This window comes from Colletotrichum abscissum, assembly GCF_030869225.1.
Source record: "Colletotrichum abscissum strain IMI 504890 chromosome Unknown Scaffold_57.1, whole genome shotgun sequence".
NCBI classification, from domain to species: Eukaryota; Fungi; Ascomycota; class Sordariomycetes; order Glomerellales; family Glomerellaceae; genus Colletotrichum; species Colletotrichum abscissum.
In genome coordinates, this window is record NW_026850500.1 from 111,395 (window position 1) to 129,315 (window position 17,921).

The following is a 17,921-nucleotide window of genomic DNA, read 5'->3' on the forward strand; positions in this document are numbered from 1 at the left end:
GAAAGAATCTGACCGCATCTGGAAGATTCTCCATGACAAGTACCACCGCGATCAAGGGCACCATGCTTGTGCCAACTACGCCCGATTTGGAGACAAGAACAGGCACATCTCAGCCCGACGTCATGCTTGCCGCGACGGCTTTCAGTCGGATCAATTCTCTCGAAAGATCTTGTCAACCTTAAAGTCAAGAAGTCTGTCGTCGAAGAGTTTGACTTGATGTGTTCTATCTTCACTCAGTCACCTGAGCACCGCCGGGCTGCCTGACTCGAGCGCATCGTGTCCTAGTCTCCTCACCGGCTGCGACTTCCCCGCAAACCAGCCATCAACAGCCGGGATGCGCATCATCGCCGGTTGTCTTTGGAGATTGTGGGGTATTCAAAGTGCGGAGAGACAAGGGTATTCGGGGTAGCTAATGTGACTACCGCAAGTTCCCGTTGGGCTTTCGGTGTAACCGTTCCACGACGCTTTGCCTTTACTGCTGCGCTTGCTCCTCACAAGTGAACTTGCAAATCTTCCATTGCTAGCATGAGGCTTGCGTAATAGCAAGAGGCAATGATCGGCCATTGGGCTGTTTATGGGCGCAATATCCATCGCAGTGCTACCCAAGCCGGCCGGCCAAAGTCTCGGACGGGTTGTCTTGTCCTGACCCAGCGATGTGGGAGATCATCCCGCTCCTGCGTATGTCGGGGCCGGACTACAGGAATGCTACATATATAAAGTGAGAAGCAGATCCTATGATACATGTTCTGGCTTGATGTTCAAGGTGACGATTTGTGGCTCTCTGAGCAATCCCAGTCATGCAGTCGCTTCACTTCTGGCTCTCCTCCGCACTCGCCCTCGCGGCGACTGTGAGAGGCCAAGACGACAACACCGCGAAGGTTGAGGCAGCTCTTGCCGCTATCACCGTGACCAACCTTGACGATGTCCGTGGCAACCTGTACCTACCCTCCACCATTGACGGTCTCAATGTCACCTGGGCAAGCAACTCCTCGGTCATCTCAAGCAGTGGTGTTGTCGTAAGACAGGCCGAGGATACCCAAGTGGCTCTCACCGCTTCCATCGACTACGAAGGCAGCTCTCAGACTCGAGAGCTTGTCGCTTCCGTCCGCAAAGCCGTGGCCCTTGATCCCTTTGCGGGCTACGCATTCTCTTACTTCACCGGAAACTCCATTGCTGGAGAGAAGATCTACTTCGCCGCTAGTCAAGGCAACGACGCCCTGAAGTGGACCGAGCTCAACGGAGGTCAGCCCGTCTTGACCTCTACATACGGCACCAAGGGCCTGCGCGACCCATTCCTCATCAGATCGCCCGAGGGTGATACCTTCTACCTCATTGCGACCGATCTCTCTATTGGTTCAGGTACATCTTGGGGTGACTCAGTTCGCATTGGTAGTCGGTATCTCGAGGTCTGGGAATCTAACGATCTCAAGACCTGGTCAGCACAGAGGCATGTCTTGGTTTCCCCTCCTGAGGCAGGAAACACATGGGCACCCGAGGCTTACTACGACGATGACCTTGGTGCCTATCTGGTCTTCTGGGCTTCGTCTCTCTACGAGGACAGCGATGTCAACCGCACTGGCAGCACCTACCACCGCATGCTGTACGCAACCACTCGCGACTTCGTAACCTTTTCCGAGACTTCTATATGGCAGGATGCTGGCATGTCGAGAATTGACTCGACCGTCATCAAGTCGGCCGATACCTACTACCGATTCACGAAGGACGAAGGTGCTAGCGGTACGGGATGCAGTGATATCATTCAAGAGAGTTCTACATCTCTTCGCGCTACCCTGGACTCGTGGACCATCATCGACTCTTGCATCGGCAAGAAAGCTGGTACAAGCGCTGTTGAGGGCCCAACTACCTTCAAATCGAACCCGGACGACGTCCACGGTGAGAAGTTTTACCTCTTCGTTGATGAATACGGCGGACGCGGCTACATTCCCTTGGAGACTGCCGACATTGGCAACCCCAACTGGACCGTATCATCTTCCTACAGCCTGCCGGCCAGCCCGCGTCACGGAACCGTCATCCCTGTGACCGCTGCCGAGCTTGCCTCTTTGACTGGTTCATCGGCCACACGCCGAGCAGTCGAGGCTGAAGGCGAGATCCTCCGCTACGACTTCTCGGCTGTTGATGGCACCCAGCTTCAAGATGCTTCCGGAAACGGTAACCACGCTGTGATAAATGGTGGTGCTACTATTGTGGATGGCGCTCTCACCTTCGACGGTGTCGATGACTTTGTCAAACTTCCCAACAATATCTTGTCGGGCGTTGAGGATATTGCCATCGAGGTCCAGGTTCTCCTAGATGCTTCTCAGACGACGCCGTACTTCATCTACGGCATTGGAAACACCGCTGCCGATGGCAACGGAAATGGCTATCTCTTCACCACCGGAAGCCCTTACAGAGCCAGCATCACAACAGGCAACTGGACGGGTGAGAAGTCAGCAGCGTCCAGCTCCTCTCTTCCCACAGGGTCTTGGCTGCACCTTGTTTACACTATCTCGGGCCGCACGTCTGTCATTTACCTGAATGGCTACGAGGTGGCTCGTAACGAGGATGTCAACATCGACCCTGAGAACATTGGCAATGGCGTTACGACTGCGAACTACATCGGAAAGTCTGTTTACTCTAGCGACAAGCTTTTCAAGGGCCAGATTCGCGAGTTTGCGATTTTCAACAGATCCTTGACAGCTGCCGAAGTCCTCTCTCGCTCTGGAAACGTTGGGGCCATCACGGAAGTCTCTCTTTCTGATGCCTCAGTCTTGAAGGTCCCGGCCATCATCAACACCACTGACAGCAAAGTCTTGTTCCCTGTCAAGCCGGGCACTGACGTTACGGCTCTCGCCCCTGTCTTCACCACGACCGAGGGTGTGACCTCATCTCCTGCATCTGGCTCGACTGTCGACTTGAGTGCTCCAGTCAAGTACGTTCTTTCTAACGGTGAAGAGGTCGTCGCGGAATGGACCATCAGCGCCGTGGAGATGGGTAGCCCCGTCCTGCCCGGCCTCTATGCTGACCCTAACGTCGCGGTCTTCAACGGCGTCTACTACATCTATGTTACCACCGACGGAGTTCCGGGCTGGGGTGGAAACACTTTCTACTCATGGAAGTCTACCGATCTCGTCACCTGGACCCGTAGCGCGGAACCCTTCCTCACTCTTGATGGAGCGAACGGCAACGTTCCCTGGGCGACCGGCAATGCTTGGGCTCCTACCATTGCCGAGCGCGACGGAAAGTACTACTTCTACTTTAGCGGCCAGAACGCAGCTCTGAACAGGAAGACAATTGGAGTTGCTGTAGCCGACTCCCCCGAGGGACCATTTACTGCTCAGCCGGAGGCCATGATCCTCAACAACGAGGCCGTCACCACGGGGCAGGCTATTGACCCGGCGGCTTTCCACGATCCGGTCTCTGGCAAATACTACATTTACTGGGGTAATGGCAACCCTCTGGTCGCACAGCTGAACGACGACATGGTCTCTGTCAAGTGGGACACCGCCCAACTTATGACTGGCCTCGTAGATTTCCGCGAGGGGCTTTTCATGGTTTACCGCGAGGGTCTCTACCACCTCACGTACTCCATCGACGATACCGGATCTGAAAACTACCGTGTCGGCTACGCTACTTCCAAGACTTTCAACGGTCCTTGGACGTATCAAGGCGTCATCCTGCAGAAGGATACGTCTCAAGGCATCCTCGGTACTGGCCACAACTCCATCCTCAACGTCCCCGGCACCGATGACTGGTACATTGTCTACCACCGCTTTGGTATCCCCGGTGGCGGTGGTTACAGACGCGAGACGACTATTGACCATCTGTATTTCAACGCTGATACGGGGTTGGCCATTCCGGTCATTCCTACTCTGACGAGCGTTGAGCCTCAGACTGTTCCTCAAAAGTTCCGGCGCATGTCGCGCGTGATGCGTCTTTGATTGATGAAGTATGATGATTTATGGAGAAATGTGGCGTAGCTATTGTATATCTAGGAAATATCTGTAGATGTTCGAAGTCTACTTTGTGAATATGACAAATTTCTTGAAGATTTTACTTTTATTGACTACCTTACTCATATGCCTTGAAAGATGTAGATCATCACGGTCCCCATATGCCTTTGGCCCGTTCAGTGCCACAAGACGCTATTTGAGTGCGTCGAAGTCAAGGCAATGCATCCCAGCCGGGATGTTCTGATATCTTGCCCCCTCATTGCTCGATATCACCTGTAAGTCTCTTAATCTGTTGACTCAAGCAGTCGGAGCGCACTCCGGCTTTGCAGTCTCGTACTCGTAGTAAGTGCCACATCCCGTAGGGCAATTGGGGCAGTCAATGTTCACGGTGACGGTGGGTACTGGCGTTGGGCAATGGCAAAGCTGAGAGATTTTCGACAACTGTACACACATGGGCCGTATGCAATTGTCACACATTTCTGTTGTGTAGACCGTTGGACATGCCTCGAGGCCGGCAGTAGTGGGAGTGGGAGTCGGCGCAATTGTGGGAACAGCCTCGGTGGTGGAAGTGACGCCCCCACAGGTTGGAGTTGCAGTCTCGTAGATATACGAAGTCCCCATGCAGCCGCGTGGTGGGTTTCCACCACACGGGTAGTCGACTGATTTCGTTGGAACTGTCGATGGACATCCGCATTGGCTGGAGATGGTTGACAAGGCAAGACATGCCAACTGAACGAATGTGGGACAAACGGTACCAGTCGACGTTACAGTCTGACAGTAGACCGTGTCGGCTTGGACCTCAGCCGTGGCAAGTCTGCCGACTTATTAGCTAAGCTTAGCCTGTTCGTGGGCATGGAATCGTTCTTACACTGCCATCGCGATGATTGCAACGCCTCTTGAAAAGACTCTCATGATAGCTGTTGGTCTTTGGTTTAGCGCTGTAGTGAGACTTTGCTGAAGAAGATGTCGCCAAGGTTGTCGGAATGAACGCACCCTCCTCCCTTTAAATAGTGAGAGGTCAAGTAACAAGTCGCCCAGCTGACAACCCTCGTGAACGATCCACTGTCCTGTGTGATGCTGCTGAGACATGCCACAACTTCACGACGTAAGGCAATCGAGGTCCACAGCCCGTTACAAGTTCGCTCATTCGACAGACTCGAACAGGATTGGCCTATCACGAAGAACTTTTGCCATCGTAATCCCGTAAAAGCTCCGGGGATGCCTTGCCGAAGCCCGCAACCAGACGACTTCGGGGGATACAAACTGTGGGCGTACTTGGCCAACACCACCATGTTGTTTTCAGTATCTGCCCTCACATACCATGCCGATGATCTTTACAAGATTGACTACGCTAGCGCACTTTGTCGTACAGGAGAAAAAAGCCCCCTTCGTAGGGAGGAGCTTCCCCGCAAATAATCATTTCCGAGAACGGGCCGTTGCTGATAGCTGATAGCTGATAGCTGATAGCTTGAGTCCAAATATAGACATGCTACATAGCACCAGGCCACCGTGACACCGGCAGCCTCGAGTATCTTAAATTTTCTTTGATTCATCTGTCACGCATACAGAGAAGAGGTTGAAGTTCGCGATGAGACTTGACAGCGTTTTCACCAAGTTAGAAGCATCGACATCCTCTTGAGTAAACATGAAGTCGAGCAGAAAGCCGGCATTAACTTATTCAGAAAGAACCAAATAATAACTGGCATGGCATAAACGGCCTCGAAGAATGCCGAGCTCTGACGCTTCAGATTCCAAGACAAGGCTTCAAAGGGAAGGGGGAGCGGTATCTAAAGACGGATATGGAGCTTGATCAGCAGTGCGCCCCTTGTGTCCACTAAAGCAATCTGTGGCACGTTCGCTTTTCGGAACGTTGAACTCAGCTGAGCCTTGGCATTTTGCTGAGTGGCTTTGGCCAAGAGTAGGCAATCACTGTAACGTCAGAACTTCCGGTTTTAAGTCTAAGACATCCAAACCTCACTCACGAACTCCCTGGCAAGGTTGTTCAAGGCTGTTCAGGTGATCGGCGACTGAGTTTCCGATGTAGTGTTAGATAGCTGACATCTTACTGCTGATCAATATAGGTCCATTGAGATTGAGGCTTTCCTGTCGATGCTCACTTGTAGAAGCCGGCCGCCATTGCCTAACACGCTTGGGTATGTGAATCAGGATGTGATGAAGCTTGGCAATTTGGATTTACACGACCACCTCACTGCCCGTCATGACGTCCGTTCTGCTCTCATTTTGGACTCAGACGTACGAGGTCTAGTTTGCGTGATATACTATCGCACGGAGTATCCACAAACAAGGCATTGTGACCGTAACTCGACTTCACGCGTGCGACCTGGACTTGATGTTACCGCAATCTCTCAACCAACGTAGTCATAATTTGTGGCTTCGAGTTAGAGCTAATACTAAACACTCTTCTCGTTTTGAACTACGGCCCAATCCTGGAATTAGCGAGCATTGCCTGGTTTTTCTCAGCAAAAGCTTCTGCCGACGGATATGTGCCGCATCTGTTCAGAACGGCTCGATAGCCGTCGGCTGAGGCCAGTGCGCCAGCCGGAATGAGTGTATCTGATTGTCGCGTATCTCATACGAAGCGAAGAATCGAAAGGAAATCGGCTGGTGTTTCTTGAATGGGTGGATCAAGTTGTCCGGTGTGTCTTCAAAGGGCATGAAGCACGCATCCAGCTCAGCCAAAATATGTGTATCGGTTTCCAGCACATGAATAGGTCGCAGCTCTTCTTTGACGCCAATGTGACCCTTGGCGAACATGGCCATGATTGGTTTCCTTCCAGACAATTTCAAGTCGCGGAACTGGAATTGGCAGTCCTCGGCGTAAAAGTGTGATTTGGCGCTTTCATTGGGGCTGTTGTACGCCTCCAGGTACTCTTGGTACCGCATTCTTGGAGTAGCGTAGGGACGCTCAGCGAGTGGTTTCGACTTTGTGGCGTCAACCAGAGATTTGATGGCTGTTCTATAGCCACCTAGCAGGCAAACAAGATGAGCTGTTCTTGTGTGATGCTAGAGACTCGTGATTGTTGTGATGTTTGTGTCTCGTCTAAGTAGCACCCGTTTTCCGCGGACAAAACTCTAAGATCGATCAAGCACCTCTCTTATATATAAGTGAAGAGAAAGTATGATTTACCACGGAGTTCGGGTTGTAGAACATTGGCCGCTTACCTAGGCGATGCTTGGCTCTATTATCCCCTAAGTCCCCGATTGAGCGGATCCCTCGATCTACGTCCCCGAACAACGGTTGAATCATCACACTATTCAACTCATGCTAGAAGTTCATGCTAGCAGATTGACTCTAACTCATATAAAAATGAAAACTAGAAGAGAACTTTTTGCATCTTTCGTCCTACGCAATATTTTGGGGTTTCTTGAGCCGCGGGACCCTGCTATTTCGTGGACCATTGTCGGGAGAGTTCACTTGTAGGATGGTAGTAGCATTTAGTACACTTGTGGCTTATTCTTTACCAAGCCGGACGGCTTGTCCCGATGTTACTCATAAATTTGAGTTTATTAGATGTTCTTTCACGCATTACTTAGGCTATGTTGTATACGTAGACCTCTGTAGGAAGGTAAACTCATCACAATCAGGTCCGTAAAACTGGGGGATCTTGCAACATCCGAATGAGAGTTTGCAGATGTGACCAAGACTTATCCGTAGGTCCTGGTCATTGCCTGCCAAATATGGAAAGGCTTCAGATTAGACTCCTGCAAGCAGTCTTTTTATTTAAGTGCAAGTTCTAGTCAACAGCGTCTGTCGATGCGCATGAAAGGCGGCAATCAGTCGACCTGGCCCTCGCTGCTCATCATGTCCGTAAGAGGATTCGAGTTTGCGTCTACTACTGAAAGTGCAGCGATCCATTAATCTCTCTCATTCTCTCGAGCTATTTGATTGATAAGTTCCGTGTCACAGATGTGGTGGAGTTGCCGCGTTGACTATGAGTGCCGGACGTCTCCCAGCATCACAAGATATCGGCAGTAGAGAAAGACCGAGTTGATGAATCATAGGCCTCAACCTAGATGCCAAGGTCCGCACTATCGAATAGGAAGCCCACGTGAGAGAGTTGCTCGTAAGCGGTGGGATTCGAGCTGAAAATATGCGATCTGCTACTAGGATATGAGACACTACCATGGCCCATCAACGAAAGCGAGCTCTTTTGGGACAAGCCCCCCTCGTTGAATTCCCTCTTCTGGACGTTATGAGAAGATTCCATGCCGGCGGTTGAGCCATGTTAAGTCTGGCCTTCGAACCTGGGGCCTTGGAGAGTCTGGGAGTGAGTAAAGGCGGCCCCGGCACCCCGGCAAACCGGCCCCACGTCCGATATCTGGCAACTTATAGGCCGTGCTCTCGTTACAAGTAAATTGCGCCAGTGCCGAACCACCGAAGGAGGCTCGCAGTGTGACCACTTCTTGCGACTCTCAACGCATGACGATGCGAGATGGTGAGGTTTTTTAACCCTTGGTGCCGTATTGCCATGGTGCCGAGCTAAGCCCGGCAGGCCGGGTCCCCAAACCGTTGGTCTGTTGAACTTGGGTGGTCTGTTGCTTGCCACGGAGGCCGTCAGCACCTTTCGTCGCCCATTGCCACAATCGTGCACCCTCGGAAGACGGGGCAGTGTCTCAGGTAACCTTTTCAGTGCGCGAGGGCGGCAAAGACGGTTCGACGGCACTACTGTGTACTGCGTAAGGAGGGAACGCGACGGGCATTAATGAAATAGACTACCTACACTAGTACACTAACATCCCGCTCTGGGGAAAGCAGAGCCACAAAATCTGTCTACTACTGTATGTACAGCACGCAATCTTTTATCCGGCTCCGGGCCGAGTTAACCGTCGGTGTCGGCCGGGGTGGGCCTGGGTTAGAAGAAGTTGGGGGCGGATCGCAATCAATCTTATCTCGGTGCCCATCTTCCACTGGGCTCTTTATTACTTTACCCGTTCCTTGCAGCACTTACTATGTGTTAGTGTGCTGTACGGATACCGGTCCCTCAGTTCTGGCCAACGTTGAATGGGCCCGAGCCTACTTTGATTTAGAGTTATCGTACACTTTGTTCTTCACCAAGTGGCCAATCCTTTTCTATCCGCACCTACTGGGCCTTCGGATAGCCCCTATTCACCCAAACACCGCCTCATTTGCTCGTGTAGATGAGGCGAGGAAAAAGGCTTGTCATGGTCGGGAGGTGAGCACACACGCACTCGTGCGGTAGATGCGCACATTTATGTCAAGGAACATCCATAGCGCCTCACGGGAATTGCACAGAAGTTATGCTATGTGCGTGTGGCGGAACAAGAACCCTCGTTCGTCACAGCACGTCGAGTCGGGCGTTGCTGTTTCACTCCGCCCAAAGTGACAAATCTGCCCCTCCAAGACCACGAATGCCCCCGGCAAACCCCCCTTTCAAAAAGCTCAACCACCCGAAAAAGTCGGGCTGGTCGGTGCGTTGCTCGCGGCCTCGGTCTCGATGCGAGGACCGATGTTTGGACGAGAGGGAAAAAAAGTCAACGGTTCATGTCGTGCTGAACTCTGGACCTGGAGACTACGAGTAGGAGGCCAGGTGTTCGGCGACTGCGGACTGCGCTGCGCTGTTAGTCCAGAGACTTCCAGACCCGACTATTTCCCCTTCCCCTCCAAGAGAAGAGAGTTAACTAGTCAAGACTCAGGAGACCAAAGTCTGAGAGTGCAAAAATAGGTGTGTTGGTCGCCCACAATGACAGAAACCAACCCCCTAGAGAGTCCGGAAAGAGGCGCTCTGATGCTACCCAGCGAAACAGCCTGCACTCAAATCATCCAAACCCAACGCAGACACACCCTTTCTGTGGTGATGTGGTAGTCCACGGAGTCGTGCTTCAACCAACGCGCAGCCCAGCCTTCTAGGGAACTTCTATGGAATCCCCTTCTTGTTCCAAGGACCCCTTGTGCCGTCTCAGCCTGCCAGTTGATTCGCCATAGTTTTGGATATACGGCATCATCCCTGTGTCTCATCCGTGGAGCAGCTGGGGCTTCCCATCTCTTTGGGGTTTTGTCTTCGGGTGGAATGTCATCGCAGAGGCCCCCCAAGGCAGCCCAGAATCCCAGATGCACGACAGACTTGACAAGGGTACGTGGTTGAGACTTCTCTCCAACATGGCCCCCCTTCTCCACTGACATGATACCGGTGCCCAGATGCACATGGACATTGGTTCGTGCTCTCAACTTCGGATGTCTCTTGTGTTCGGTGTGTCGACATGGCCGCCGCATGGCGTGGGAATTAAGATGGCATGCCCGAACATTGAATCAACTATATAGTTCAGATCAAAGAACGTGTTGCCCAAAGTGTTTGGACCCCCCTCCCACCCTCCACCTCTACCGGCTCTCTGCTTCCATTCTCTTTGGTTGGTTGTCTTCTTTTCACTGATTTACTTGAACCGTTTCATCAACGACCTGGTATCATTTGTAAACCACCAGCAGTTCGGTGTCGACACATCATCTCACACTCACTCTCTCACACACCATCACTTGTGCAAACTTGCAATCTGCAAATCAATTGTTCTGCTCTCGGTTTCTTGGATTTTCTCGTAGCCGACAGTCGTTTCAACCACGCCAAAATTTTGAATCAATTTTTCGTGTGTGATCTTTACAACACAACACATTACAACGCTCACTCTCATCGAGACAAAATAAAGAAAGATGCGTTTCTCAATCGTCTTCCTCGCCTTATCGGGCGGTGCATCGGCTCTGGTATGTTTTTCTTTTCTTTTCTTCTTTTTTTCCTCTTCTTTCTATTGTCATGTCGCAACAACACCCGACAGATCTTGATACACCGAAACAACGCTCTGATGCTAACACGTCTCAACACAGCCCGCTCTCAACGGTCTCACTGCCCGCCAACCCGTCGATCTCGTCAACCGCCGCGACATCGAATTCAAAGGTTCCGCCGCCCCCGCCCTCGTCGACGACATGAGTCTCTCCCGCGTCGAGACGGTAACAGCACGAGATGCAGAGGAAGAAGACGAGGCAGAGGAGGAGAGTGCGGCAGCAGCAGCAGCAACGAAGACGAGGAGCCTGCCTCCAGCGGCAGTGGAGCCGAGACAAGCAAAGGCGTCGGGGAGCGGCACCGCCAAGACCACAAAGACCGCAAAGACGCCGAAAAAGGGCGATCCGCGCGTCGAGGCGATTGGTGACAACAAAGTCAACCCGACGACCGGGCTGACGGACTCGGAGGCGGCCGAGATCGTCACCGGCCTCGATCTCAAGGACAAGAAGGCGCCCGGGTCGATTGATTCCAAGGGCAAGCGGATCCCGCTTCCCGGGTTGAGCGCCGATGAGACGGATGCTATTGTGAAGCAGGGACAGGCTGCTCTCAAGGACGCCGGTGCATAGTTTCGTGGGCCGAGGTTCTCGTGCGAGAAATGACTTATGAATACAAACCCTTTCCACTGGGATTATGTTCCACTGCGTTGAGTGACTTATTGAAGATGAGGCCGTGATGATCGCCGCGGTCCATCGAGTCTAAGGTCAGCAACACCAAGTGAGGTAGCATCACTTCAACAGCACCAACTTGAAGCCCATTTTAGATGATACTCCACGGCAACTCTACTCCTACCCGAACGATCTCCCGTGCCCCGTACCCGAATATCCCTCGCTGATGTCATCCATCCCGAGTCAGTCTCCCGTTGTAACTTTCAGACTTCGTTAAGCTTTCCTCTGCTCGGTGATGCCGCCCGCCGGCCCCGCAGTCACGGACCTGCGCCTGGCCGCTTCGGAAGTCTACCGGCCCCCTATGTGAGCGGGATGTGGGCCCGATCCGAGGTTCATTTGCCCATGTCCCGCGGCAGAACACGTTCTATGTACAAAGGTCGACGGGTTTTCCGCGCCTCATTGACTAATACCTTACCTACCTTACCTTACTTAAGATGTTGCCATTCCCTGCTCCGAGACCCGACCTGCCAGGCTGGAGCTCCCAAATTCAAGTTGTTCCAATCCTCCGCTCTTCCGTCTCCATCGGCGAACTGACTTGGAGCACTCAGCACCCCATGCTCGATTCTGGCCTTGGTCCGCGAACATCTTGCCTCGATGTCAGGTAATGATATCAGAAGCTGAGTCTACGTGGGTTGAGTGAGATCTAGCACTCATGTCGGCGCTTAAAGGTTGGACAGAGAGCCACAATACTTTGAACGCAATGGCACTGGGTATGCTGCACTGTAAGTGCGGCTATTAAGCACTAATCTATCATCATACTACACCCAAAAGCGCAGAGCAATAATCCCTCGGGCGGCACGGCCTTTCTGACGAGAAAGTTGCCGTCATAGCACTCGTGCATTGCCACTCACGCAACATTCAGCCACGTCTCCATGGTCTGCATCTACATTATTCCAAGCCCCTTTACTTTGTTACCCTGCTTGGTCTTTACCCACTCTTTCCGTAGCCTTGACTTCCACTCCTCCAGTTTGCCCACCTGGCCATCAACCAAAATCTCATTAGCCTGAAGATTGACTGTCAAGGGCGGCACCATGAGCCAGTCGTGGCTGGGCTTGCACACCGAGGTGTGGCCTGGCTCAAACTTCTGACTCTTGACGACGTCTAAGCAGGGCATGCAAAACTTCAAGTCGATGCAGTACCGACACACTGCGAACGTTTCCGACGGCTCAAACCTCTTGAGGCAGTGGTCGCAAGATACATCGTTGCCTTCTGAGAAGATCTTCGTGAGGAATATTTGCTTGCTCCGTCTGTTGGGTGACAACGACATCCTAGGTGACAACCCGCCGATCTTGGGCGAGCTCGATCGTCTTCGGTCAGCTTTCAAGTGACCAGAAATAGTAGCAGACAGCGACGGGGTTCTTGTCGACTGCCATAACGCTTTGGCATTGTCTTCGTCTCCGGCGGCAAGCAGACACCGCTGAAGGTGGCGGATGCTGATCTCGTCATTCTGAGGCTCCTCGTCCTCTAAGAGTTTGAGACATTCAGAGACAAGACCGTGGACGAGTTGCCGTAATTCCTCGTCTCTGTTGCGCAGACGATATAGCACTATCAGGGAGATGGATGGTTCATTGAAGTCGAAACCAGCCATGTGGAGCGGGACATTCTTGTTCTGGTACTTTTCCTGCTGCTGCATGAGCTTCTCCAGCTTTTTGACCCATAGACCACTGGCTTCGGATACCAATGTCTGGTCAGCCTCCAGCGCTTTGATGAAGTATGCTCTGGTAAGCTGCTTGAATGAAGCAATGTACTCGATCCGGACAGGCAGACTGCCCTTTGCTTTGTAATCGTGAAAGCAGATCCTCTCATGAATAGGGATAAGAGTAGTGTAATCCTGCGCCGCCAAAAATATGTTGCCGAGTGCGTTCTGCAGATAGAATTGTTTCCAAGAATCTTGGTCGTCTTGCGCGGATTGGATGGCACTACGGTAGCGTTCTGCCAAGTCATCTGTCCTCCTTGGATCTGCGCGAGCCGCCGCCTGTGGAAACCAGTCCTTGATTGATGGATCAGGGATCTGGGTCAAGAGGAATTGTACGAAACGAGAGTTTCCTCTATCCGCATCCGAAAACCGGCCATCCATTTCATCAGAGAGCTTCATCAACTCTGGAAGACGGTTGTTCTCGGTGAGGACCTTGATATAGGCGATTTGGGGCTCAAAGTCAGGGGCGTCATAGACGTCCATAGCCTTGCGGCAATACTCGATCGATTCGTCGATGCGGCCCATGCGGTTGTAGCACTCCGCAATCTGAGCCTGATTTCTGTAGAGTCTCCATTTGGCACCCTTAACCTCCTGGTCGGTAGTGTAAAGACCCTCAGCCATGCGCGTCTCCTCCAACGACTCGCATTCACGATGTAGTCTCAGGGCCTCTCCGTAGTTGCCATTCAGGCCGTGACACAATCCCATTCGGCCAAAGCTTTCTGCCTTGTTACCATCCTTTTCGAAAGCATTATTGAAGTATTCCAGTGCTTTGGTGTGCTCTCCCAAGTTCAAGAGAGTACTACCGATTCTCCGTAGCCAATGTCCCGTTTTAGGTTGGTTCGCCCAGTCGGCGGCTTGCTGGATCCTCGTTTCCAGTGACACATCCTGCCAGTGATATTCGGAATCAGACCATTTGCCGCCCCCCTCCAGCAGCGGCAGTGACTGGACGACACCGAAACAGAACAACGTCGTCATGTATATTCGAGAGCCTTCGCCAAGCCAAGCCTTGGCGAACGTCCTCCCCATAGGTTCAAGCAGTTTTGCAGGGCTTGCTGTCGCCGACTTGGTCCACTCCTTCTGCTCCGGAGTCAGAGAGCTTATGGCATCGGCATCTCTCAGCCACTGAGAAACAATCTCGATATTATGGTCAGTCCAGATGTCGAGACTTTCCTCAAACAGGTTCGTCCAGGTAAGAAGGATATCCGGGTCGGTCATCATGGTGAAGAGACGTATGCCGATGTCGGCCTTCTCAGATTTAGAGATAGCGGTGACATCGACGTCGTCCAAGTGCTCTTGCCAGTACCAGGCAGCGTACCTTTGCGCAGAGAGTCCATCCTTGCCCAAAGTAAAGTATGCTGGGTCAGTGAAGATCCGCAAACAGGTTTTGAGAACGTGCAGTCTCGCGTCGGCAAGATGGAACCCAATGGACGGGCACTGCGCGCCAGGTGCCTTGAGATTCGTTGATGAGTCTCCTCGGAAGAACTCCTTGACGGAATCATGAAAGAAGCTGACATAGGTTGTGCTCTTTTTTGAATCATACTGAATCTCCCTGATTACATCAGTGTCCAAGGAATCGAACCGGGGGTTTCTTTCGTGCTTTTCAATGAGATCAGCTGTCGAGAGCCCATCTTCCCGCTCGAGTGTGAAGAAGCAGGAGAGCTTGCCTCTCAGTAATCCTTCAAGGTCCAGCGGGGCGTCTCCCATCTTAAGGGCCAGAAAAGACTCGATTTGCTGGAGGGTCAGGCCCATCTCAGCAACCGAGACCCAACGCAAGATTTCGTTCAGATCGTCTGCATCTCTTTGGGTGAAGGATGTGCTGAAATCGAGTACGGTCTTTGTCAACATTCCATTCATCTCCTTGGGGTAGGTCTTCAAGCTGTTGGCAATGTCCGTTAGGTGTCTGTTTCTGTTGATCTCAGTCAACATGAACTTGGCCAGAATGAAAAGACCGTCGACTTGTTTGATCATGGCATCGATGATTTTGTCCTTTTCTTTTTGTGTGGAGCTTCGAAGAATGCGAGAACGATTGACGCCCTCCTTGATGTACGACTCAATGTCGGCCCCATTCCGGTCGGGTGTGACAAGAAGCGATCGGCTGATAGATTCGTCTCCCATCGATTCCTGAACTTCCTCTGTAAGAGTATTCCGTCCAACCAGAGCAACCTGCACTCTTGTTCCAGTCGATTGTTGCTTGTTCAGGCCGTACAGCAGTGATAAGAACTCTGTGACTTCTCTCGGCTCGGCTTCATCTAGGCCGTCCACAAGGAGATAAATGTGTCTCTTCCATTTGTCTGGCTTGCAGGGGTCTTCGAGTAATTTCCGAAAGGCGCTCGAGACAGTCTTGATCTCATCGCTGGAAGAGATGTTCTGGACGAGCTGTTTGCCGTAAAAGACATCTTGCTCACTGATTTGGTATGCCATGTCTTTGATAGCCTGGACCACGGATCTAGATTCAGGGTTGTTCTGGCGGAAGAAGAAGTAGCCCATCATGCTGGTAGTTTGCTGTTCGTCGAGCAGATCTCGGCCCCACGACACCATACGAGAGGTCAGGTATGACTTTCCTGTGCCGGGATTTCCAGAAATCCAGAGGAAACGAACATCGCCAGCTATCCAAGCCTGGAGAGCAGGGTCTTGCAGAATCCATTCGCAGGTGCCAGCGGTGCGCGTCCTGTCTAGAGCAGTATAGGTATCCACGGGGTAAACGGAGGGTTGGAGAATCTTCTTGAGTTTGTCTCTATTGGAAGAAAGAGCTTGCTCTCTCGTTTGGGGCACGCGAGTCTCGTTGCGCAGGGTCTGGACGTTGACATCGACTCTTGACATCATTTCTAGGAGCTTCTGCTCATTTGAAAGGGACCGTTTGACGCCAGCACTGGTTTCTGCGATGACCAGGCGCTCTTCGCTCTCGGTGAGGGAAGCCAGCTTCGTCATGGCATCAGATACCTTGCTTCCCTTGCCGAACAAATCCTTGACAAAGCGCTTGAGACGGCCCATTTTTGCCTCGTGTGCGGCGATGACGAAAATTTCGAAAACGGTAACGAGAACCTCGACGAGCTTGTCCTGTAGTTCGGATGACATCTCCTCGGAGACGTAGAATCTGAATCTAATAGTGAAGTCCTTGACCTGTTCAAATAAAGTAATGATGACATCGTAGTTTTCTCTAATACCATTGGCGGTATTGATAAGGTAAGCGACGACTGCGAAGATGGTCTGGCCTGGTGGAAAAACACTTTCGGCCGCCCCTGCTAATGCTTCGCCGGCAATCTCGAGAGGTTTGCAAGCGGCCGCTAGGTGGTCGAATATGTATTTGCGCTTGTCTCGAAACATTTGGAACTTTTTGTTCTCGTCGGCAATGAGTCCCATGAGGTCCTCGGTGGACTTGATGGGCGGGCTCATGTAAGCCGTGAGATCAATCCCCCCCTGGGAATCGGCATACTGTTTCTGAGCTTTGTCTAGGACGTCGGCAAATCGCCGGTCGATGGCATCGGAGCCGCCCATATTCGCAAGGGATTTCTTCCGAGGTGAAGATGCAGAGGACAAAGCAATCACAACAACGCCAATAGTAGTGGAGGAGGAGGACGACGAAGAGGAGTAGTAGAAGTGAAGTTCGTCACCCACTTGGCGGGGTGTGGTTTCGGCCAGAAGTTGCAGCTCAGATTGGCCTAAGGCGGTACTTGAAAAGAGGCAGGGACGAGATGACGGTGGACGGGAAAGCAACTGCCCAAAAAAGTTGAAACCGCAAGCTAAGGCAACGGAAGGAGCGCGGGAGCGACCGAGTGGCTACAACTAAGGAAGTAAGCACCTAAGATCAAGTTGCTTTAAAGTACCAAGGCAAGGTAAAAGAAGGTGGTGGTGGTGGTGAGACGTGCGTGAGAGAGATCGGGAGTGACGAGGGGTAGATCTACCTTACCTCGTACTCTACAAGTAGTAAGGTACGAGTAAGCTTGCGGAGACTTGGGCAGCTGTGCAATCAAAGTCGACCAACCAGTCCGAGGCCAGGAAGACAGCTTGTTCAGTCTGTAAGGTCAGGTAGGCAGGCTGTTCAGAGTCAAGGCTGTTCAGGCCAGGCCAGACGAGGCGAAATGAGGCGGTGAATGCATGGCAAGCCGCAAGCTGCAAACCGTCACCGCGACGCGTGACATAACCGACAAGACGAAGCCCTGCTCAGGTCAAGGTCACTGAGGTCAGCTCGTCAGCTCATTGGGGCCCGGTGGATATCGCGGCGAGACGGCGTATGCAGAGAATACTAGACGAGGTAGCGTAGGATTCTCACTATGGAACCTCAAAAACACCAGAACTGCGGGGTGTAAGGTAGGTAGGTAGCTATGCCACGTCGGCTCCCGCTGCGAGTGCCAGAGAGGGCTGATGTACACCTCTGAGAGTCATGACAATCAGCTTCTTGTTCAGTGAGGGAGTGACTGGTTCAATAGCCTGCCCGTTTCTTATGACGGCTTTCATGAACAGTGCTCAAGAGCCTCATTGTTTCGTTGCAGTGAGTCACGGGATAGACGCCATTTCAGGCAACCGAATTACGGTAGGGTAACACGAGGCCGCGAATTTGAACAGCAACAGTCGCATTTGAGGTGGGATGGAAAGAGGAAAATCAAGAATGAGATTCACTACGGCTTACGCCACTAAGGTACCGTTATGGGGATCAAGCGGGGGTGCCACAGGGGACTGGTGCCGTATGACTGCTGACATAACGATTCCCCTGCTGACATAACAGCAGAAGGCCTCTCGTCCAATGAGCTTGCAATATTCGCCGGAGTGCCGCTCCGGGAGTCAATGACGGGAGCTCCTTCCG

The 17,921-nt window shown here is 52.3% G+C and overlaps 5 protein-coding genes across 5 annotated transcripts; 2 read left to right on the forward strand and 3 right to left on the reverse strand.

The window, feature by feature from the left end:
* Positions 1-797: 797 nt before the first annotated feature.
* CABS01_14733 (glycosyl hydrolase family 43) lies at positions 798-3,938 on the forward strand (the record flags this gene model as incomplete). Its single annotated transcript, XM_060548071.1, has 1 exon — positions 798-3,938. The coding sequence occupies one exon, from the start codon at positions 798-800 to the stop codon at positions 3,936-3,938; it is 3,141 nt and encodes a 1,046-aa protein (XP_060393010.1).
* Positions 3,939-4,247: 309 nt separating this feature from the next.
* On the reverse strand, positions 4,248-4,862 carry CABS01_14734 (uncharacterized protein; the record flags this gene model as incomplete). The annotated part of the gene is made up of 2 exons (XM_060548072.1): positions 4,248-4,764; positions 4,819-4,862. 2 exons carry the CDS (start codon positions 4,860-4,862, stop codon positions 4,248-4,250), a joined length of 561 nt encoding a protein of 186 aa, XP_060393011.1.
* Positions 4,863-6,467: 1,605 nt separating this feature from the next.
* Positions 6,468-6,854, reverse strand: CABS01_14735 (uncharacterized protein; the record flags this gene model as incomplete). The annotated part of the gene is made up of 1 exon (XM_060548073.1): positions 6,468-6,854. One exon carries the CDS (start codon positions 6,852-6,854, stop codon positions 6,468-6,470), a length of 387 nt encoding a protein of 128 aa, XP_060393012.1.
* Positions 6,855-10,632: 3,778 nt separating this feature from the next.
* CABS01_14736 (uncharacterized protein) lies at positions 10,633-11,325 on the forward strand (the record flags this gene model as incomplete). Its single annotated transcript, XM_060548074.1, has 2 exons — positions 10,633-10,683; positions 10,804-11,325. The coding sequence occupies 2 exons, from the start codon at positions 10,633-10,635 to the stop codon at positions 11,323-11,325; spliced, it is 573 nt and encodes a 190-aa protein (XP_060393013.1).
* A 982-nt stretch (positions 11,326-12,307) lies between these two features.
* On the reverse strand, positions 12,308-17,133 carry CABS01_14737 (NACHT and TPR domain-containing protein; the record flags this gene model as incomplete). The annotated part of the gene is made up of 2 exons (XM_060548075.1): positions 12,308-16,897; positions 17,023-17,133. Coding segments are annotated over 2 exons (4,701 nt in total), but the record flags the coding sequence as incomplete, so codon positions are not given.
* Positions 17,134-17,921: the final 788 nt, after the last annotated feature.